At 44.2% G+C, this 24,417-nt stretch overlaps 1 protein-coding gene across 3 annotated transcripts in view; it reads left to right on the top strand.

Moving 5' to 3' along the window:
• Mxi1 (MAX interactor 1, dimerization protein) overlaps positions 1–24,417 on the top strand; it is a 69,373-nt gene that overhangs the window by 11,647 nt on the left and 33,309 nt on the right. Inside the window, exons 1-2 of one of the 3 annotated variants that reach the window (XM_028875058.2) lie at positions 8,338–8,640; positions 10,021–10,153. In XM_028875058.2, coding sequence (XP_028730891.1) covers positions 8,568–8,640; positions 10,021–10,153 — 206 coding nt within the window. In that variant the 5' untranslated portion in view covers positions 8,338–8,567. Of the gene's footprint in view, positions 1–8,337; positions 8,641–8,892; positions 8,916–10,020; positions 10,154–24,417 lie in introns of those variants that run through there. The other 2 variants (XM_028875059.2, XM_028875057.1) reach the window with 2 other exon arrangements.

Genomic DNA, 24,417 nt, shown 5'->3' with positions numbered 1-24,417 from the left:
CTCCAGAAAGCCAGCTCATGCACCAGGGATGGATCCTGATCCTACTGCCAGGGGAACCCTTAAGCAGATTAAGCTACACAACTGTCTCACTTATGCAGAGGGCCTAGTCCAGTCCCGTGGAGGCTCCACAGCTATTGGTCCACAGTTCATGAGTTCTCACTAGTTTGGTTTGGTTGTCTCTATAGGTTTCCGCATCATGCTCTTGATGCCCCTTGCTCACAGAATCCCTCTTCTCTCTCTTTGACTGGACTCCTGGAGCTCGGCCTGGTGCTTGGCTGTGGATCTCTGCATCTGCTTCCACCAGTTACCAGATGAAGGCTCTGGGATGACAGTTAGGGTATTCACTGATCTGATCACTGGGGTAAGCCAGCTCAGGCACCCTCTCCACTACTGCTAGTAGTCTAAGCTGGGGTCATCCTTGGGGATTCCTGGGAACTTCCCTAGCACCCGACTGTGTGAATTTCCGAGATGAGCTTGATGTCCAGCTGTTGCTGGACAGTGTGGGCCAGGTGGTTCCTGTCAGACAGCATGGGCCCAGCCTCCCCTGTCCTGAGCAGAGCTCTGGAAACAGGAGTGGTGTTGACTATGACCAGGTTCATGTCACTCACTTGCTGGAAACCCTTCCACGGTGTACTTCCCACCTCACTTAGGATGAAAGCCAAACTCCTTGCCATAACTTTCATCCCTGCTGTTCAGAGTATAGGGATCTCTAGGACAGGCAGTCTTACCTCCCACATGTCTTAGCTTCCCAGGCTCCATCCCATCTGCCAAGTTAGAATCTGCATTTACCATGGTTCTTTATCATTTAACCCTTAGCCCACTTACCATGATTTACGGTTTTACGTGCTTATCATCAGTCTGTGTGGCTAGACTATAGGCACCCTGAGGAGAGGGAGCAAGCTCCGTTTTGTTCATCCCTGCATAGCACACAGTGGATATCTAGGGACTGTTTGCTGAATGGATGATGAATATTCTGAGCTAGCTGTTAACAAGAACACTATTGCACCAGTCGTGGGTGGTTCATAGCCACCATCCCAGCACTGGGGAGGCTGAGGCAGGAGGATTTTAGATTTAAGGACAGCCTGGGATAGTTGGCAACTATTAGGATAGCCTTGGCTATATGGTGAGACCTTGTCTCTAGAAAAAGCCATAAAATAAAACAAAAGCTGAGAGCTGTTGTTTACACAGAAATGCAGAATAGTCTAGAAGACTGCAGGGTTTAGTGTTCTTTGTTCCCACCACTAAATACCACAGACATCCCATTCTGACACATTCCCCAGGCCACCTGGAAGAATAAGTTGAGACCTAGCTCAGCCACCTCAGGTGGAGACCATAGACCTAACCAATTCTGCCTAGCCAAATGTGTGTGTGTGTGTGTGTGTGTGTGTGTGTGTGTGTGTGTGTGTTGGGGGGAGCAGTTCAGAAGATCTGGCTTTGGATCTAGTCACCGCCTGTGTGACTTTCTGGGCCTCATCTGTGAAACAGGAATCTCAGAGATGTGCTGAGGGTTGAAAGCTGTCTGGAGAAGCAGTGCCGCCGTGCATACAGTTTGTGGTGGTTTGAATGAAGTGCCCTCACAGGCTCTTAGGAGTGTCACTGGGGGTGGGCTTTGAGGTTGCAGATGCTCAAGCCAGGCCCAGTGTGTCACTGTCTCTTCCTGCTGCCTGCGGATGCAGATGTAGAACCCTCAGCTACCTCTCTGGCACCCGTGTCTGCCTGCACACGGCCGTGCATCCCGTCATGACGATAATGGAAACTGTACAACCCCAATCGAACGTTTTCCTGTATAAGAGTTGCTGCAAACACTGACTCAGACACAGTTACATGGTAGCAAGTTGGTAAATGGATTCATTTTGTTCTAGGCTCTGTTGAGACTCCTAACACTCTAGAATCAAGGTTGGCGCTCCAAGTGGGGTGAGGCGACATCATCCATATCTTCAGATGAGCAAGAACCTGCGTGGTTTTTTTTTTTTTTTTTTTTTTTTTTTTATTGTAAATGCTGCACCTGAGGCTAAGCCCGAAGACCTGAAGCAGAAGGGGCTAGGTGTGTGACTTAGTGCTATGGCCCTACTATGGCCCTTCACCAGTCTGTGCCATCGGGAAAGGGGTGGTGATATCAACAGAGGGCGGGGGAAGGGCCACTCCTGGCGAGGCTCCTGAAAGGGAAAAAAGAGAGTGGCCAGACCTAGGGCCATAGCAAGAACGTGAGGCCCAGTCTTAGCAGTGGGGTTGGCCTCTGGCAGAGTTTTAGGTTTAAGTTTAGTTAGTTAGTTTGTTCTTGTTTGAGTCAGGGCCTCATTACATATTCCCCCTGGCCTGGAACTGCTGTGTAGATCAGGCTGGCTTCAAATTCACAGAGATGTGCCTGCTTCTGCCTTCTGGAATTAATTCTAGTATTAAAGTGTGTCCCTTGGGGTTGGGGATTTAGCTCAGTGGTAGAGTGCTTGCCTAGCAAGCTCAAGGCCCTGGGTTCGGTCCTCAGCTCTGTAAAAAAAAAAAAAAAGTGTGTCCCAAGACACTCAGCTCTTTTTATTATTTTATTTCATTTATTTATTAATTTTGAAGGCTTTAAAATCAATCAAGTTGCTTCTAATTGAGGTGGGGCTAGTCAGTAGGTAATGGCCTGCTGCACAAGCTTAGAACCAGGGTTCCTTGTGATCCCCAACACTCAGGTAAAAGTCTGCATGATTGTGACTCCAGCACTGGGCGACTGCAGGAGGACACAGAAGGGTTGCTGGTTTTGTTGGCCATTCAGCTCGGCCGAGGAGCAGCAAGCTCCAGGTTCCATCGGCGACCTTGTCTCAAGAGGACACGGCGGGGAACGACAAGGCAGGACACTCAGAGTCCTCCTCTGACCTCTGAATGGGCATGCACTCATATGCACGAGTGTGGACACACACACACACACACACACACACACACACACACACACATTAATAGGAAGTTAGTTTAAAAAAACGGGGAAAAAAGAATCTTTACACTAGCAAAACCTGAAAAATGAGCTATCCTGGTATGATGGCACATGCCTGTAATCACAGAACTTGGGGAGGTGGAGACAGGAGGATCAAGGAGTTCAAGGTCATCCTTGGCTACTTAAAGAGTTTGAGGCTAGCCTGGGCTACATTAGACCCTATCTTAAAACAAGAATTACAATTTATTTATTTGTTTGTTTTTGTGATGTTAGGGATTGAGTTTAGGACCTTGAGAAGGCTGGGCAAGCTCTTGTCACTGAGCCACACCTCAGCCTTTTCTAGTTTATTCCTGTTCTTGAATATAGGCAAAAAATTCTAAATAAAACATAAATTATAGGTTTGAGCAAGACTCCAAAAAAATAGCATCCCCTGGTTGACCAGGTCATGTGCTCGGGCATCGTTGACTTGGTGAGATCTACCAGCATAAATGACTACAAAAACAGATGACAGGAGATCACATGACACATTGAGCAGCAAAGATGAGATCTTGAGCAAAGGACTCCCGGCATTCCTAAGGAAGGTAGCTGTGTCATAGTCAGGGCCCCGGGGTAGGAACTGTATCGCTAGAGAGGGACCCTGAGTGGGTCTGAGGAAAAGTGATTTGGGAGTCGTTCAGACCCTTTAAGAGTGTTACTTAATTGTGACATTTAAAGGACCGAGGTTGGGGCCCCTAGGACCTAAAGGATCTGAAAACTTACTCCACTTCAGAGTGTGTGTGTGTATCCCTTTTCCTTTGAAACTTGAGTCAATCAGGAAAGAAAATTCTAGAGATGAGAAGGGAGCATACAGCTTAAGGCCTAGGTCTCAACTCTTTCTCATGGGTGTGTCAACTGTGTGGCATTTGGCATGTTGGCATACTTCTCTGAGCCTGGATGTTCTGAACTGAAAAAATGGACTCTTGGGCTGAGAAGTCAGTTTAGTGATAGATTTGCAGGACACAAACTATGAAACATTTTGGAGGAACATTCACTTGGCATCAATCTACCCAATCCCTTTTGAATTCCTTACCACCCCCCATGGTGCCCCCCCACCAGGGTTTGGTTTGAGGTGTGTTCTTAGTAAGCAAACTACTTAGAAGTGCACATTAACAGAATCCTGCAATGCAGACTTCTTGGATCCAAGTTCATGCAAAGAAAAAAGAAAAAAAAAAGGTAACAGTTGAGAGATTAGTACACCGTTAAAATCACTGAAATAGGCAGCCGTAATAAGGGCTATTTAATATAATGTAAAAAACCCTCTTCTAAAGCAAGAGATGGGGTCAGGATGGAAGTCAGGTGCAGCTGTCCGAGCCTTTGCCAGTTTTCTGATCTCACCAGAAAAACTGGAGTTAAAAACAACAAACTTCCAGATTCAGCGCTCTGGGATTAACCACTGCCTCCTCTGCCACTACCCCCCTCCCCGCCCTCTCCCTTTCTCCCCAGCCTGGGCACCTGGGTCGCTTGGTTCGTTTCCATGTGGTTGGGAAGTCAGCCGGCAGCCGTGGCGACTGGAGCCCTGGGAGACGGCAGCCACCTCTCGGGTTTAGCATTACGTCATCCCTTTAGACCCAAATTTATCTCGGCTGCACACAGCCCGGCTGCTCCGAGCTGCCGCTGACTTGAGCGCTTATGCTCTAAGTTAGACAAGGCTGACTCACTGGGCACAGCCAAGGCTTTCTGTAGCTTTTCACATTTGTGGACCCTGGAGGAAGAGGAGGCTGCTGCCTTCATATGGGAGTGGGTGTATCTGTGTGTGGAAAAATGGGTAACTTTGTGCAGTTGATTTCTAGGACCTCGGAATTCATGCTCCCCTGCCCAAACCCTGGTTCTCTGAAATCATTACAGATAATTGCTGAAAACTGTGCCTACAAGGTAAGCACTTTGCAGATTCAGAACCGGAACAACCCCAGTGTCCTCAACAACAACGTCTGTGGACTTGTAACTGAACTCCACAGACTTTTCCTCCTTTCTCCATCTCACCTGTCTGCGGAGACTGTATGCTAATCAGCCTCCATGTATGAGTTTGCAATATATCACTTGGGAATTGGCATCTACTAAACTGTACTGGGGAGTGGAAGGGCAGGAAGGACCCTAAAAGTGAGAGCTTGGACTGCCTCTTCAGAGGCAGACTGTCCCCATCCACCTTCGATTTCGGTAGAGCTGGGGGATTTTTGCTATTTTCAAATGGAGAGGGAGAGGAAGACACACACACACACACACACAAACGAGAGAGAGAGAGAGAGAGAGAGAGAGAGAGAGAGAGAGAGAGAGAGAGAGAGAGAGAGACAGAGAGACAGAGAGAGACAGAGACAGAGAGAGACAGAGAGAGACAGAGACAGAGAGAGGCAGAGAGACAGAGAGACAGAGACAGACAGAGACAGAGAGACTGATTCTCTTTAGTGATAGGGTGGACCCAGAGACTGGAAAGATCCCAGTTCTTGTGTCTGGGGACATGGAACCCTTGCTTTCCTGTTTGCCAACCATGTTTGTAGTGCAAATTGGCTTCATCTGAACAAAAGCAGAGCCATGGCTGCCTCTGGGCTCCCCCTGGCTAACACAGAGCTTGGAGGGTGTGTGTGTGTGTGTGTGTGTGTGTGTGTGTGTGTGCGCGCGCGTGCGTGGGTGGATAGCAGCCTCTTTAATTGCACATGGAAAGGATGGAGGTTTCTGTCCATGTGTCAGCCACTGTCACCATTGACAGTGCTCCTCCACACATGCAGGTGGCCTTCGGTGACTCTTGTCACAGGTGTACCTGCCATTGGGTACAGTAAACTGTCACTTGCTATAAAAGTGACTTAAATTCCCAGAGTCCTTGGAATTTGGAGTTGAATTTTTGTTTTGTTTTGTTTTTGTTTTTTGAGACAGAGTTTCTCTGTGTAGCTTTGGGGGTTTTCCTGGAACTCACTCTGTAGCCCAGGCTGGCCTCGAATTCACAGAGATCTGCTTGGCTCTGCCTCCCGAGTGCTGGGATTAAAGGCATGCGCCACCACCACCACTGGAGTTGAAAATTTTAAGGGTTTCTGCAAGTGGTAAAAGTGAACTTTTAAGCTCATCTTCCTTTTCTCTGCCCCCTCGACCAGACAGGGTCTCACAGTATAACCCTGGTTGACCTGGAACACACTAACTTACTGTGTAGGCCAGGCTAGTCTTGAACTCACAGAAATCCATCTGCCTCTGCCTCCCAAGAGGCTGGAGTTAAAGGATTGTACCACCACAGCTGGCCTTTAACCTTACATGTTTTTTTATTTCCAACTCAGGTGTTCTGAGTGAATGTTTGTTTGTTTGTTTTTTTGAGACAGGTTCTCTCTATGTAATTCCAGCTGTCCTGGAACTCACTCTGGAGACCAGGCCTGCCTCTACCTCCCGAGTGCCGGGCTTAAAAGTGTGAGCCCACTTACCTGGCAGAGTGAAACACACACACACACACACACACACACACACACACACACACACACACACACACTTTCTTCTTACCTCTACCCAGTAATGTCCTTGGCTGGGAAGGAAGGGCTATTGTTATCAGTACGCAATGGGAAAACCCTACGACCTATCCAACAGCTGAAAAAGCACAGTCCCTTCTTTAAAGTCTACAAAAGTCCTCCTGCCCCACTGCGGCTTGTGAACACCTCTCCTTTTGGGTCTCCCTGAATTTGATGAACATCTATTTCTTAAATGTTGTGCCAAGTGTAATATTTAAAAGGGCCTGTGACCTCACTGGAGACACTGCTCATGAAGGAGGAGAGAGAGAGAGAGAGAGAGAGAGAGAGAGAGAGAGAGAGAGAGAGAGAATTAAACATACAGCACAAACCCATAACATTTTTGAGAGGGTAAGTGATCCATCCCAAGATGTATTTTTTTGCAGTAGCCATAACATGACCACAAGGAAGGGGACGTTGTCTCCTCACCAGGAGGAGCAGGTGAACATGACCAGAGACAGGTCATGACTGGTTTCCACAGCTCCCACTTGCTCCTAGAGCATGCAGCACTCCAATCATCTTGCTTGCTTTCCCCAGAGTTCTCAGCTGGTGTGGTTTTGTGTCTCACGGGACATGTGGCAATATCTGGAGGCATTTTGGGTTGTCATGCCCAAGGGGTGGTGGTGTGCTACTGGCATCTAGTGGGTAGAGGCTAGGGATGCTGCTGAGCATCCAACGATGCACAGAACAGACCCCAGCTCCCAGGAGGAACCATCCAAGTGTCAATAGTGCCAAGGTCGAGACATCCCTTAGACGGGGGCCTTGGAAAAGAGGGCGGTGGTAGAGAACAGAGTGGCTGCTTTTCAGTGTGCTCCCTGCTTTTTGTTCTTTCCTTTTGGTTTTTTGAGACAGGGTTTCTCTGTGTAGCCCTGGCTGTCCTGGAACTAGCTCTGTAGACCAGGATGGCCTCCTGAGTGCTGGGTTTAAGTCGTGCACCACTACCTCCTGGCTCTCCCTGTTTTTTAAAGTCCCTGTTGTCAGTTACCTTTCAGGAGAAGAGCAGGAGAGGAGCAATCATCATAGTTTCTGTTTACTGGGTGCTTAGAATGTACCTACTGATAGAATTATTTCATTTAGACTTCACAAGGAAGCTTACTAAATATATATGTTTCCTGGGAACAAACTCCATGTCTGTTTCTTTCAGTACCATAAACATAAAGTCTGGTTCAGTGCCTGGCACGCTTTTGACCTCAACACCATGCATAAATGGAAGAATTAAACCCATTTTATATAAGAGGAAAAGGAGCTTCAAGAGTCCACACAGCCAGAGCTCCAATTCGAACTGAGATTAGTATGATTCCAATATCATATCTTTATGTCCTTTCCTTGAAGCATCAGAACAGGTTTTCTGTCTAAAAACACTGAGATACCGAGGAAGAATACAGTCCAAAAAGAAGAGGTTAGAAAGCCTTTTGTCAGCATCGCCACTGAGGGGGAGGGCCGCATGGACGTCCTCTCTGGCTCTCATTAAATGATCTCAAGTTTCTGAACAGCGATTTTTGGTTCTCAAGTGTATCTGTGACGCAGCCTTTGCAGATACGCTACTTTCCTGTTAGTGGGTGAGGAAACCGAGGCATTAGAGTTCCACAAGAAAGCAGTATATAGAGGACAGATTCAGTTCAAGAATGAATGCTCTAGGCCCTGAGCATCAGCTAAGAAATGAGTCTCCTTATGATCGGACCCAAAGCTCAACCAACTCTTTTTCCTCAGAAGCAAAGTCATGTAAGTTCTTAGTCTTTCCATCCTTGAACGAGAAAACGAAAGCCAAAGAGAGACTACAACTCCCAGAGGCCATCGCGGAGTTTCCCCATGCGCAAGCGCACTGAGGCGACCCCGTCCCTAGACTCCCGAAGTGCAGTGGCGGCGAGGGGGGGAACTGGACTACATTTCCCAGGAGGCATCGGAAGGGGCGGTCCTCGCCGCTGCTCGGGTCCCTCCCCCGTGCTCGCGCGGAGAAGTAAACAAACGGCGCGCGGGCTGCAAGCTGCGCGGCGGGCGCGGCGGGCACGGCTAGGGCGGCGGAGAGCGCGCCGAGCCGGGGCCGAGCTGGCCCGCCCGCCCGCCGCACATGTCCCGGGGCGTCGTGGGACTGTAGCCGTTTGTGGCGCCTCCTATCGGCCGGGGGCGGGAGCGCGGAGCCCATGGAGCGGGTGCGGATGATCAACGTGCAGCGCCTGCTGGAGGCCGCCGAGTTTTTGGAGCGCAGGGAGCGAGGTAACGGCTGGGCGACAGCCGCCTCGGGCCCCGCGCGGGAGTGCTGCGCGGCTAGTGAGGGGAGGTGCGCGCGTGTGTGGAAGTGCGTGCACCGGTGAGGGGAGATACGCGCCCGCGCGCGGCAAGAGGGGCACGCGCGTGTGGGAAGAAGTGTGCGTGTCTGTGTGGGGCGCGCGCGCGCGAGAGAGAGAGAAGAGGTGCGCGCGCGGGTGGAGAGGTGGGTGCGGCGGTGGAGAGGTGGGCGCGCCGGGAAGGAGCTCTGCTCAGGAGTGCAGGTGAGTTCCCAAGTGGAGGCGTGTAAGAAGCCCGCGAGCGAGGGCCGGCAGGTGTGCTTGCGTGCATGCGGTGTGAGCGGGAGCTTGGGCAGAGGAGAGGGGGCTCGAGGGGAGGACCCGAGGAGAGGTCGGAGGGCGCTGGACGAGAGCTCTGGCAACTTGAGATGAGTGGGTAGGGAGCTGGGGAGGTGTGGGTGCAGGAGGCGGGGCCTGCGAGAGTCCTGGGCAGAAAATGTCCCCCAGGAGAGCAGCGGGAGGGACGCAGCGTTCGACGTGCTGTGAGATGGGATTGCATTAGAGGCGAAGACCGAAGGAGAAATGGAGAGACTGGGGTATTGGGGTGTGAAGAGCAGGAATGCTGTTGTCAGGAGAGAAAGGTCCTTCCTAAGACTTTGTGATCGAAAGAGTTGAAACACACAAAAATGCGGAGCCTCATCAAACGAAGGGTTTTTTGTTTGTTTGTTTTTGTTTTTTATAAGGCAAGTGAAATCTTTTGGGGTGCATGGGTAACCGGTGTTAGAAAATAGGATTTTTAAAAAGAATCCTTGGTGCTGGAGAGATGGCTCAGCCGCTTACAGTCCTTGCTGCTGTAATGGGGACCCACATTCGGTTCAGTTCCAGGAGAGCCATCGTTTCTTCGGGCTTCCCAGAAAACATGCATACATATGGTGCAGGTACATAGACTCCTGCACACTTAAATACACGTAAAAATATTTTCTTTTTAAAGGAATTCTTGGAATAAATGTTTTGGAGAGGAGGGCGGAATTTGGTTTAGACGAGGTATCGGGCATCGGGTTGGGTCTGTACATACCACCAGATTGATGTTCAGGCAACGAATGGAATTTGTTCCTTAGGGTAGGGTCTTGTTGTATAACCCAGGCTGGCCTTGGACTCAGGATCTTCTTGTCTCAGCCTCCTGGGATTAAAGGGATGTACCAACATTGGCTGAACACTGGGATTTTATCTCCTAATCAGAAAGAGTAGAAAAAATTTTACATTTTCTACTTTCAAAAAATGTGTTATTGCAGGACCTTGGATTTGTAGATCCATGGATTTGGCTGTCTGTATTCTTCTTATACCTTTCCCTGCTTCTTGCTGTTTCTAGAGTGTGAACATGGCTACGCCTCATCGTTCCCCTCCATGCCGAGCCCCCGGCTGCAGCATTCGAAGCCCCCACGGAGGTTGAGCCGGGCACAGAAACACAACAGTGGGAGCAGCACCACCAGCACTGCCAACAGGTGAGTTTGGGGAGCTGAGGGAAGGGAAGGGGAGGGAAGGAGCACAGACCCCAGGGCCGGGACCAACCCAGAGCACCGCCACCCTGGGATTTCCTTCTTAAAAATGAAATGCAGAAACCATACCCTGGCTTTGTGTGGGGGAAAAAGGAGTAGAATCTTAAAAAAGCAATTAAAATGTTCTTGCTGGTATTGTTACAGTGTCCCCCATCTTCAACCTAGAGGACTGGAAATTGAGGCTTGGTAGGCTGTGCCCATGCTTGTAGCCACATGCTAAGAGTAATCTTGGACCAGCTTTTATTTTTCTTTCCAAGTTTATGATAGTCCAAGAAGAATTTTTAAAAACCAGAAATAGCCCTGGTGAGATATAAAAGAGAATCAAGGCTTTGTTAAAGAAATGAAAATATTTAGATATGTTAATGGACCTAGTCCATTTGTTAAGGAGGAGGAGGGGAAGGACCATTGGGTGTAACATTTGCATCTTATTTAATGGAAACTGGTTGGTAAGGAGGTTTTTAAAGTAAACATAAGGAAGATTCCTGCCCTCTAGGACGGATTTTTTTCCCAAAACATGTTTGTCTAGAGGTGCCGAAGCGTAATTGACTTCCCCTTTTGGTTAGTGTCTGGCTGACACTTCAGTATTTTGGTTCCAGAAAGCCAGTATATCCCAAGGATTTATGTCGATATGCAGTTTTCAAGAAACCTTTCTTAAGAGAAGGGTGTTTTTCCATTGATAAGAGGAAGTTAAATGAAACCTTTATTTCTCATCCTGTAAACATTGTCTAGAGAATAAAAAGATTAATTCGTTTGGCCAGGGTTGAGTAACTACAGATCCCTGCAGGCTGTGGGGAGCTCCAGCAAGGTAGCTTGGGTTGAGGATGTTGACAGAGTAGCATCCAAGCTCTAAATGCAGAAAACCCTAGGTTTCTGGGTTTCTGTAGATAACAGTTGCAAACCATGAGGTTGAATCTTTCTATTCTGCATTTCGACATCCTTGAGACAAAACTGGATTTATTTTCCCCCCTTTAGTCACACCTGTAGAGCTACGTGTTTTCTCAAGACTGATACTTTTATTAAAAATATAATTATGTTTAAATGTTATTTTTATTTAATAACTAGAGCACATTCTGTATTAGAGCTGCTACAGTGAGCTAGAACGCAAGCTACAAGAAACTGCTGAAAAAAAAAAAAAAAAAAAAGATGCTGTACTTGTGAGTCTAGGTGATCTCTTGTTGTATGATGTGTGTGTGTGTGTGTGTGTGTGTGTGTACATTTAAATATATAATGGTATACATTTAGAACACATACTTGCTTGTCTTTGTAATTTTTCTGGTTATACTGTTAAAAATTAAGATGTATTTAGGAATTTATCTTTCAATCCATATGTAGATTTATCATAGTTACTTTTCTATTCCTGTGATAAGCGCCACAGCCAAGGCAACTTACAGAAGAATTTATTGGGGGTTTCTTTACTGTTTCAGATGAGTCTATGACCGTCATGGTGGGGAGCGTGGCAGCAGGCAGGCAGGCATGGTGCTGGAGCATAGCTGAGAACTTACATCTAATCCATAAGCACAAGGCAGAGAGAGAGAGACAGACAGAGGGACAGACAGACAGACAGAGCGCCTAACTGGGGGATGATGTGGGCTTTTGAAACCTTCAAGCCTGCCCCCCCCCTCCCCGTGACACACTCCTCCAATAAAGCCACACCTCTTAATCCTTCCCAAACAGTTCACCAACTGGGGCCAAGCATTCAGATCACCACAAGATTTAAACAAAATGTAAGATTTTTTTTTTTTTTTTTTTTTTTTTTTTTACATTTATGGAAAGAGTGCCATATAGGAAACTGGGCCTCGGTTCTGTCATATTATGTGTTTGGATCCCTGTCTTCTAGAAATGAGATCTATGACATCATTGCACTTTTCTTCCATCCCTTACTATTTTCATGTGTAAAATAAGCTGTATTAGATACTCACCAGGTTCCTCCCCATGAGTGCTGATTGACAGTTCCAGGACCTGGTTACTGTAGGTAATTATGTGTATCACCTCATCATTGCACATATGGCATTTTTACTAAAACCACTCATAGACAGTAGAGACATTCATAAGACATGCATTTCTAGATTTTACTGATAATCATTTTGAAAGTGTTTGTTCAATTTATTTATTTATGTATTTATTTATTTATTTATTAATTATGGTTTTTTGAGACAGGGTTCCTCTGTGTTTTGGTGCCTTTCCTGGAACATTGTAGCCCAGGCTGGTCTTGAACTCACAGAGATCCATCTGCCTGTGCCTCTCGAGTGCTGGGATTAAAGGCATGTGCCACCACTGCCCAGCCCCTTATTTTTTTTTTCACACTTAACACTGGCTAACTTGGGGTTTTGACTGAGATTTTTCATTCATGCTGCTGTTAATTAGGATTCTTGTATATTATATGAAGCTACAGTGTTAATTGTTGTGTCTTAGCATAACATGTCAGATACATTGTAAAACTGTAAGCATTTTAGGTTTCTGATAATATCCAAGAAAAATATATGTGCCCTGGACCATTGAAGACTGAGAAGGTTTTTTGTTTCTGTTTTTGTTTTTCAAGATAGAATTTCTCTTGTGTATCCCTGGCTGTCCTAGAAGTAGCTCTGTAGACCAGGCTGTCCTCAAACTCACAGAGATCTGCCTCCTGAGTGCTGGGATTAAAGGTGTGCGCCACCACTGCCCTGCAAGAAAGGTTTTTTTTTGTGGGAACTTAAATAACAAGCAAACAAGAAAAAGAAATTGAACTTATAATATATAATCTTAAGGTAGGTCTAGGCCTATGTATGTTAGGTGACCTATGAGAACTAGTTTATTAAAGCAAAACACTAGAAATTATTTCTTCGTAGCCATTTATATAAAGTTTCTGCTCCATGGAAGTAGGGGAGCTAAATATAAATTTCTAATACCAGGTATTTTTGACATGGTCTGTTTGTCAGGGGCACTATAAGCTGCCTGTAATCTTCAAGCCTACCATTAAATCAAATAGATTTTTTTTATACTGGTGATATGAAACAGAAAGATGATGTGTAGAAATTTCAGTTTATCACCTCAAATGAGAGAACAGAGCACGTATGATACTATTTCCTGCTCAGTTATCTGTGTAGAAGTCGTTCCTTTTTATACAACTTTTATACAAAAGGTTGTTTACCTCTTCTTTTTCCTCTGTGTTTGGTGCTGAGGATTGACCCTCACCTGGCAGAGCTAGCTGAGGGCCCTGCCACTGACCTGCGCCCCCAGGCCAGCACTGATGTCCTGGGTTACCAGTGTTACCATGTGTCATGAGACAATATTGCTTTGATATTGTAGCATCTTAGAGATACAGTGGCTGCCTTTCCCCCTTAATGTTCTCAGGTATACTGTGATATTCCTGATACAAAATGTTGTCTTATGAATTTATGTTTGGAGTTATTTGACTCACAGCATAAATTCCTCTTCCCCCTAAGTCTTGAAACCATACTTTTACAGAAGTACAAAGGGAAGAAAATGAATGATATAAGGTGGTATTATAAATCTGTACCTTGCAAATGCTAGTAATTTTATCTGGCAGTTGGGAGGGAGTACCTATAATATATAATTATTTTTTAAATACATGCTTGATTTTACTGTAATCTTGGTCATACCTTTTTGGCACATGTTCTAAAATTGAACTTGCTAAGATGTTACTGCCATTAGTGAAACTTGTTACAGTAGAAGTCTGTCTCCTTGGGAGCAACAAAGCTCAGAATCTCAGCATTACTGTTTTGTCTCACAACTGAGAAAAATCTCAGATTTATCATCTTTAAAACTCTACTAAGTGAGCCATGGCTTTAGTGTCACACTGGTTCATTTTTAAGTATTTCTCAAATACATCTTCTTTTCTCTGGATTTTGCTAGAACCCTCCTAGTCTCAACCATCATCTCAACCGAAGAAGTGTGGTAACTGCCTCCCTGGTGTACTTGCAGCTACGATCCTCATGAGTTACGTTGGCTGGTTGTCTTTCAGTGCCTTTAACATACTGTGTTTCCTTCTACTCCTTGCCTTTGTATATGCTCTCTTCCCTGTTGGCAGTCATTTTTCTTCCCTCCTTGCCAGATTATCTCTCTCTATTATCAGTCTTCCTTCAGTGTACTCATGACTTCCTCCAGGAAGCCATTCTTCATCTGCTGTAGTAGCAGATCAGGTCTCTTTGAGACAGGGTTTCATGTTGTGTGAACGGGCATCAAACTTGCTTTGAGGCCAAGGCTGTCCTTGAACTCCTGATTCTCCTGCCTCTGTCTTTCAAGTGCTGAGATTACAGGCATGGGCCAGCATGCTCAGCAGTAGATCAGATCTTTATATATCCCATGACACCCCTGCTTTTCTTTTATAATACCCATTATACTTGTAGAAATACTATCATCTAATTGTTTCTAATATTTGTGGCCCATTTGTTGGGCTAAAACATTCCATAAGGACAAGTGAAATAGGATGTCATGTAACCCAAGATGGCCTCAGATTTCTGATAGTCCTGCCTGCACCTCCCACATACTGCTGAGATTATAGGTATGCACTGTTTGCCTGACTTGCTGTAGTATTTATCTCTACTGTCTGTCAACACATAACAGGTATTACTCAAAGTATGGAAGACAGTCAAACTCCAGGTAGACAGCTTGTAAGGAAACTGAGTATTTTTTGTGCCATATTAGACTGGAAGAAAAAACAATGTAAGAAAATGCAACTCCTGCTTTGGCAAATTCTTTTATGATTGTGTTGTCAGAAATGTTAAGGATAATATGTTTAGAAAGGTAAACAGTGGAGAGAGATGGCTCAGCAGTTAAGAGCACTGACTGATGTTCCAGAGGAACCGGGTTCAATTCCCAGGTCGTCTAGAGTATGATCACGCCAGGTTAAATAAATAAATAGAAAGGTAAACAGTATGTAGTATGTGAGGATTAAAAGTCTTCACATTTGAAACAAGTGTATTGTTCTTCTGAACAAGTGTTATTGTAGACTACAGAGTGTCACGTTTGATTTTAAAGAGCCCTCATTGTCATCGTAAGTCATGAAAAATGCTGTGAGAAGAACTCAGTATTGGCAGAAATGTTGGTGTGAACCTGTGACACACGCGTGGTGCTTACATTGTCACTGTTTTAGGGTGAGCTGGAAAGAAGTCACAAGCCAGTTCCCACTTAAACTTGGAGTTGATGCATGATCTCTTTATTATCATGTGGATATTCAAGAATGCCAAAACACCAGTAGTATTCCAGCTGCAACTGCTAAAATAAAGGACATTTTTAAAAGACCTGTTAGATTTTCCTGTACTTACAGGGTTTGGTTTAACATTCTTTAAACACAAAGACATTTTTTTGTTCATCTTAATTTAGAAGGAATGATTGTATTTTTCAGCTTTATCTCCCTTCCGATTGTCTTCAGGAGTTTGTAGTTTTTGAGGGGAGAGTAGGATGATTTTTTTTTTGTTTTGTTTTGTTTTGTTTTTTTTGGAGATAGGGTCTCATTAAGTAGCCCTAGCTAACCTGAAACTCTGTAGACCACATTGGCCTCCACATCACAGAGATCCACCTGCCTCTGCCTCCTGAGTGCTGGGTCTAACGGTGTATGGCATTATGCCCAGATCATTTTTAAAAAGAGATTTTTTTTAATGTGTATTTTTTTAATGCAGGTGTTTTGCCTACATGTATATCTCTGTGTATATACATGTGTGCAGTATCAATACTACTGCACAGTATCTATGAGGATGTTAAAAACAGTTACGAGCCACCATGTGGGGCAGCACTGACTTTTATAGAGTAGTTATAGAGGATTTTTCTCAGTGTAGTAACTTGAGTGTTTTATCTTTAAGAATGTTCCTGATGTTTGGAGAATTGCATGGAGGCTTATTTTTATGAAATTTCTTTTCTAGTTTTTAGATTTTTCATATTAAAATAGCTTCCAGGTCTTTGTGCTGTAGAAAACTCATAAAGTTTTATGACAAAAATGCAGATTATTAATAGTTAAATTCTTAATGATGTTAACAGTCTTCTTCAGCACTTTCTGCATGCTGAGTGACAAACAGGTCCTTTGACATATGTTTTGTGATACTGTTTTCCACCAAAACAGTTAAATGAAAAATGCTCAAGAATTATGTGTCAGGATTCCCATTCAGTGCTTCACTGAAGCCCAAGTTTGCTCTTAGGTTTCGACTTGAAAGTTTTCTTACAGGTCAGTAGACAACTGCTTCTCCCTGTTTAAAGAGATGTTTCTTTTTTTGTTCAAAACTTAAACATATGACATGGAAGGTTACATCTTTAAAAGGTAACCCTAGGTTTTATCTGATACAGTTCTCTGCTTTAAATACATGTGGCCAAGAGATGCTGTAAATGATTTCCTTAAGACTTAGCTATGGCACAGGGAGTGATTAGTGTTAATAATGGAGGAAGAGTGCCTCCCCTAGACATTGCACAATGTCAAATAAAAAGTCCAGTTCTGGGTTTAGGTGGCTGTAGTCAGAAGTTTTCCTGTGTCCCGCCTGGTCTCGCAGCTGCTCAGACCCAAGTAAACACAGAGGCTTATATTAATTACGAACTGGATGGCCTATGGCTCAAGCTTCTTACTAGCTAGTTCTTATAACTTAACCCATTTCTACTAACCTGTAAGTTGCCACGTGGCCATGGCATTACCGATCTGCTGGCATCTTGCTGTTCCTTGAGTGGTGGTGTGTAGTCTCTTTCACCCCACCTTTCTCTCTGTATCTCTCTTGGATTCTTCCACCTGGCTCCATCCGCCCTGCCATAGGTCAGTGCAGCTTTATTTATCAACCAGTCAGAGCAACACATATTCACAGCGTACAGAAAGATATCCCACAGCAGGTGATTTCTTTTTGAGTTGTTGGTCAGTGAGGTCCCTAGATTCCCAGCATTACAAGCTGTTGCTATTGCTCTTGGTTACCCTTCAAAACTTGATGGTTAGACCTTATTGCTGAAGACACCACAAACTTGAGACATAGGACATGGAGAAATCAAGCAGGTAACTGACCTAAAAGCTTCTTCTCTCCTGGCTAGCTTTCATAAAGCTACAAGTTTCAGCAAATGCTACCAGAGGAAAAAAGTTACCAGCAGTCTTACCCTGATGTGAATCTTGTGAGCTACAATAATGGCTGGCCTAATATGATATGCCCACCTGTATAGTAGTGGCACAAATGTTGAGATTAAAGCCCATTCTACAAATTGAGCGCATGCCCAGTACTGTTAACTGTGGCTGGGTAGTTCATAAACCTAGGAGAGAACCTAGTCCTATTATTCTGTTAAATGGACATCATATTAAACTGCCTTCTAAGATTAATTCATCTTTCAACCCTCCTCAAAGATGCTTCTTTTTACAGTAGATGGTAACTAATACAGACACTCACAACTGGCTAATATACAGAGAATAAGGAGCCTGGAGTACTCAGCTGTAACTGGGACAGCTGTTCACATCTCTTCCTCCCAGGGCTCAGGAACTATCACAGAAGGGTGGGAATAAAGGTTTTAAGAGCCAGAGGTAGTAGACATCTGTAGCAAAATAACATGTGAACTTAACATTGGCTGGGACTGCATGCACAAGACCTCCACAAGATCAAGCCAGCCAAAATCCCAGCATGGATGGAGGAGGGGATCAGGAAGTCCCGCCCCTCTCTGAGGAGGTGTTGGCAACTGATGCCTGCTATGGGAGGAAGTCAGTTTTCTTCAGGGTTTCTGACTCTGAGGGACCACCAATAGGCTAGTAGATGGACCCATACCTGAGCACACACCTAACAATAAATGGATTTAGTGGACATGAAATTAAAAAAATAAAAGCACATTGAGAATTGTGAGGGAAAAGTGAGGGGACAGCAGTGAAATTGGAGAGGAAGGTAGGGAGGTGGATTTGATCAGAACATACTAAATGTGTGTATGAATATTAAAGTTTTAATAGCAAGCTGAGTTTCAAGTCATGCTCATCATTGTAACCTGGTGGAGTGGACTGTGATCTGAAGAAAGCTTTCTCACCTTGAGTTCTTAGAAGTGAGGCAGCATTGTCCCATCATTTTTGATACACTTTGTCATTTTTTTCTGCTGAGGGTAAATTTTCTAAATATTAATCTAATCAAAGGGATTTGATAGTATGACTGACAAACTATATTTCCAGATACTATTTTTAGTTTGTTGTAGAGCTAATGTAATTTAAGGATGCATTATAGAACATCTCTCTCCTCTGGCTCTCATTTCTTGGTTATGTATACTTTTTATTTTGATTTCCTATTGTCCTTGCCCAGTTTCTGTTGCTGTGATGAAACACCATGACCAAAAGCAACATGGAGAGGACAGGGTTTATTTGACTTACAAGTTACAGTCCATGATCAGGGGAAGTCAAGATAGGCACCAGGGCAGGAACTGAAGCAGAGACCACAGAGGAGTGCTGCTTACTGGCCTGCTCAGCTCTCTTTTCTATACAACTCTGGATGAACTGCCCAGAGTTGGCACTACTTACAGTGGTCTGGGCCCTTCCACATCAATCATGGATCAAGAAAATTACTTACTGACTTGCCTACCGGCCAGTCTGATGGACACATTATCTCAATTGAGGTTTCCTCTTCCCAGATGACCCCAGTCTGTGTCAAGTTGGAGGCGAGGGGGAGGTCAGGAATACTAACCAGCACGTCTACATTTAAAAATGTTGGCACAGTGCCGGGCTGTGGTGGCGCACACCTTTACTCCCAGTACTCGGGAGGCAGAGGCAGGTGACTCTTGAGTTCGAGGCCAGTCTGGTCTACAGGGCAAGTTTCAAGGCTACACAGAGAAACCTTGTCTCAAAAAAAAAAAAAAAGCACATCCCCCACTTGGCATATGTAGGTGTATTTGTGTATTTATGTAGACACACTGTATTTCTATTCTCATGAAAATTACTATTGAATGAAAGAAAAACTCATGAATGTGTTACTTCAAATATGACGAAGTTTGTCTAGGAAGTACAGAATCCAGTGAGGTTTATAACAAAGGACCTGGGATCTGATCCCCGAGGGAGAGCTTCATGGCGCTGAACCTATTACAACCTTGCTCTTACTTATCCCGAACATATAAAAAACATACTCTCTTGAAAGGTTTCATACAAGGATGTGTTGTTGTGTGTTGAGTTCCCTCTGCTGTGCCTGCCCACCCAACCTTGGCCTCCCTCTTGCCCCCATTAGTACCTTTGTTTTCCTACAAGTTTCGCTTCTGCTCATGTCAGGCATAAAGATTGTGTGTGTGTGTGTGTGTGTGTGTGTGTGTGTGTGTGTGTGTGTGTGTGTGCGCGCGCGCATACATACAGTGTCTAGCAACTACTCAAAGGAAAACATACTTGTCTTTCTGAAACTGGCTTAGTTCAATTACTATGGTATCTACAGTTGCATCCATTTTCCTGTAAGAATTTTCTTTTTCTTTATGGCTGAAAAGTCCTGTTGTTTAAACATTTTTTTCATGTTTGTGTATCTGTGACACCTTAAGTTACTGTAGGATGTTCTGCTTCATGTGTAGTGGTTGACTAAGCCAGTTGTCTTTTGATGGCATTCAGATAGTCTGAGGTATTTCTTGTCATTTCAAGCAGGGCTGCATTGTGCTGTACTTTTGTATTTGTAAACATGGAGGCTTAGAATTGTGTGTCAAAGGGTGCATTCCCGTGGCCACAGGGGTGCATGCCTGTATTCCCAGAAGGCTGAGACAGGAGGATTGTGAATTTTAGGTCAGCTTTGGCTACATAGTAAGACCCCATTTCAGAAAGAAAAAAGGAAAAAAAAAAAAAAGGGCAGGCTCCATCTTATAAAAACAGTAATAATCATCACTTGCATGTAATATGCTAGTTGTACATTTATAAAGTCCACATCGTATATTATCATCTCATTTTGACTTCAGAAAATTGTATGAAGTGAAATTATTTTATTCTGCCTTTTTTTTTTTTTTTTTTTAAATAAGGATTGTATTTGGATTGTATTTCAGGCAATATCCTAGGTAGAACTACAGGATGAATTAAAGTCCCTAGGCTTAGCAAAGACTTTTTAGTAGCAATTTACTTGAAAATTAAGACTCAAACCTAGATTTTGTGTGTCAGTGTTCTGCCTTTCTGTCAGACGCCTGAATCACGTGGCCCATGGCTGGTGTCTGTGACGCCTCCCTGCCACCAGTGCTGTTTGGACCTTTATAGTTCATTTTCTTTTTCATTGACTATTGAAACGGCTGAATTTGGTAAAGCCGCAGACTGTCTTGCATTCTGAATTTAATTAACGAACCAATCTAGTAAGTCTTTGAATACTCTAAAGAGTGTACAAGGGCGTGTGCAGTAAGTTTGCCTTGCTATTAGGAAGAAATGTGACTTTCCAGGTGCTTGGGTTTGCCCCCTCCATAGTTCCGCCATCACATAGGACAAAGTGACCTTTGCCCTTTATAGAAGCTCTGAGCAGTGTGTTTTCATCACACTGAACATGCTAAGATTAGTGTCTGTGTTTGGCCTTACCCTGCGGCCCAGGCTGTTCCGACCTGAAGAGATCCTACCACTTGGGTGTCCCGCATGCTGGGATGACATCATATGCTGGGATGACATCATATACTGGGATGACATCATATGCTGGGATGACATCACACGTCATCCTCTTGGCAGCAGTGTTAGTTCTTTAACATCTGCACGTGACCCAGCTAGCTGTCCTCTGAAGGCAGCGTTGTTTTGTTTTTGTTGCTATTGTGAAGTACCCTGTCGGTATCAGCTTGGGAGGAAAGGGTTAGCCTGGCTCACAGTTCCAGGTTACGGTCTGTCAGTGCCCAAAAGGCACCGCACGGGCGTGGGACAGCTCAGCCCATCGCATCTGTCAAGAGGTAGTGCAGAGTGATCGAATGCCTGTGTACTGGTGCACAGGTCTCCGTCCTTACACAGGTCAGAATCACCTTCCTAGGGAGTGATGCCTTCCACATTCAGGGTGGGGTTCTCTGCCTCAGTTAACAACATTAATAAACCCCCTCACAGGTTTGTCCACAGGCCAACCTAATCTAGACAATTCCTCATTGAGACCCCTCCCTTCCCAGGTGACTCTGCATTGATTCATTAACAGTCATAACCAACCCTCACAGGCAGATTATATTCCTGAAAATAGTATCATAAGACAAAGAAAAAATATTCAGTCTCATTTTCCTGTGGAATTATTGTTGATTGAGGATTTTAACATTATCAAAAGTTCCAATCCAATTTTACAAAACCATCTGGGATTCTTTACAGAGACTAAGATTTACTTATATAAAATATAAATATTTCATAATGTACTTATCTAACAATATAAGTGTGTAGGGTATGTGGAAGAGGGTCTCACTCTGTAGCCCTGGCTGGCTTGGAACTCACAGAGATCCTCCTGCCTCTGCTGGGAGTAAAGGTGTGCGCCACCACAGTTGGCTATTTTTATATGTATGAGCATTTTACCTGTGTGTGTATATATTTGTATGTGTACTACATGTGTGCCTGATGCCTTTGGATGCCAGAGAGGTGTCTACTCCCCTGGAGTTGGAGTTGCAGAGGGTTGTGAGCCATCAAGTGGGTAATGAAAACAACACAGGTTCTCTGCAAGAACTGCAGGTGCTCTTAACCATGGAGCCATGTCTCCAGACCTCACAGCTAGTTTCTTTTCCTCTCCTCCTTCCTTTCCTTTTTTCTTTTTTTCCTGAGATGGGCTGCAATGAGTTTCTTACTGAGTCCTGCCTTATTTGCTGTTTTGCAAACGTCAGAGTGAAATCTGAGCTCAGTGATAGGAGTTCTTTGTCATTTTAGAGTACTCCTATCCCCGTGTAGATCTCAGGAAACATGGATGTGGTTGTATGCCTGAGCAAGCTCACAGAAAACTGTGGTTTTGTGAGATGTTGACACATCTTTGAGAAGACTTCCCGAGGAACTTAGGCTTAGTTAATTGCTCTACATGAAGGAAATCTAGAAATGTTTAAACATCTTCATTCTGTTTTGTCTTATTTAGCATCTGTGCTCATTGGTGATAGTTCTTTGTTTGTTTGTCTTCCTTTTTTAAACACTTGAAATCCAAGGCTGAGACAGGAGGATTTTTGGGGCTTGCTGGCAAGTCAGTATGGCCAAATCGCCAAGGGCCATGTTCAGTGAGAGACCTTGTCTCAAATGAGAAAGCTACCTCTGAACTCCATATGCACATGTACACACATGTGTGCTTGCACAAACACACATACATACACACAGAAGAACCCAACCCGTAGATTGGTACCACATTTAGGATGTGTTGGCCCATCTGAATAACCTAGCCATAGACGTGCCTGAGTTTAAGTGTAAGAGCTAGTCAGTAGTTAGCCTGAGCTAATGGCCAAGCATTTATAAATGTTATTAAGCCTCTGTGTGTTTATTTGGTCTGAGCAGCTGCAGGAATGAGGGACTGCAGGAGCCGGGTGGGACCAGGAAAACTTCAGCTACACCTGGGGATTTATCTTCAAGGTGATTCTAGGTCTATCAAGTTGACAGTCAATATAAATCATCACATTAACTTGTTTCTTTTAATGTTTCAAGAAAACATTTGTCTACTAAATACCAGTATGTGTCTCATATTGTTGGCCATTTTCACAATGGTAAAGCTTAATGATAAAGTGTAAGAAGAAGGAAGCATAGTCCTTGAAGATGAAGATCTCTTCACTCAGAATGGCCCTAGCATGTCATTCAGAGTCACCAAAGAGCTGTGAGCAGTTGGCATGTCCACCAGCCAGTGAGTGGGCCAGGACAGGGGTGATCACACAGTTAATTGCTGTGCTGGTTGTGGATTTTGTTATTAAGGAAAACATGAGACCCCCCCCCCAAATTTACAAAATTCAAAATTTGTCATCTTTAATGTCTTTTACTGCCTTCTCTAAGAAATTAGATATATCTTTAGTGGAAACATGAAGAAAAATACTCTAAAAAAAAGTAAAAACGCCGGGCGGTGGTGGTGCATGCCTTTAATCCCAGCACTCGGGAGGCAGAGCCAGGTGGATCTCTGTGAGTTCGAGCCAGCCTGGGCTACCAAGTGAGTTCAGGAAAGGCGCAAAGCTACACAGAGAAACCCTGTCTCGAAAAAGAAAAAAAAAAAAAAAAAAAAAAAAAAAGTAAAAACTGGGTGTAGTACATTAAAAAAAACAGTAAATAGTAGTAATAAGTATACTCTGAAGTTTTGCTCCACTGATCCCCATAATTTTCCTTGTCAACCCTTTTGGATGTAACTTCAGAGACACTACAGCTGCAGGTCTCCAATTTTCTGAAAAAAAAAAAATGTATATATATATATATATATATATATATGTATATGTATGGGTGATAGACTAAGTTATGAGTTAGAAGATACTCACTTGGCTTCATAGATAATATTTACCTCATTGCATGGGAGCACTTGAAGGTTTGGAAAGAAATGAAACAGAAAATGTGAACTAACTGAGGGTTGGTTCATTAGTGAACCAGCATCTGTCTCCTCTGCTCTGGTAACGGAGACTTTGTTTTCCTTTCTTGGCAGTGATACTCTGGAGTCGAACGTGACCGTTTTATGTAGGTTCATTTCTCTCATCTGTCCTGTGACTGCACCACACTGCACCCTAAATACTGAAGAGTTTGTGTGTTAGAGTGTAGTCAGAGAGAACACAGGGATCTACTTGAGATAATGGTGCCTGTTCAGATATGGGCTACACAGAGTGTCTCTCTTTAAGTGATGTTATTAATAAAGATTACCTATGATTCAGTGTGAAATTGAAGATGCTTTTCCATCCACCGAAGTTGATTAAGCAGAGGAGAGGCGTCTGAAAGGAGGGGTTCACTGGTGTTTGCTCTCAGAGTTGAATTTTATTTGAAGGAGAACATCAGCTAACCAGGCGAACAGCTGAACCTTGTGGAGAGCTTGGAATTGAATGTCTCGTGACACATCGTAAGGGCTTGGCTGGACACATAGGTTGTCAGAGAAGCACCAGGGTTGTTTGGGAGTGTGTTCATATGGAGATTAATTTATTCAGTTATTACTATCATCATCTGAGCTACTGTTTTCTGTGTGTATATATAACCAGGCATCTTTCTCTGTCTCATACCGCTGAACCTTGTATCATCCGCATAGTTGGCTAAATAACCAAGTGTCTTTCTGTTTCTCTTTTCTTTGTTAGGATTATTTGTTTATTTCCAGGCAGACTTCATGGGTCACTGAACACTTGTCAATTTGTCTTGTGCGTATACTTAACAGTGTTTAGAGTAATATATTTTTAGTTTTGTGAAAAAATAA

Source organism: Peromyscus leucopus, chromosome 1 (genome assembly GCF_004664715.2).
Source record: "Peromyscus leucopus breed LL Stock chromosome 1, UCI_PerLeu_2.1, whole genome shotgun sequence".
In the NCBI taxonomy this organism is placed as follows: domain Eukaryota; kingdom Metazoa; phylum Chordata; class Mammalia; order Rodentia; family Cricetidae; genus Peromyscus; species Peromyscus leucopus.
This window is presented reverse-complemented; position numbering and strand designations above follow the sequence as displayed.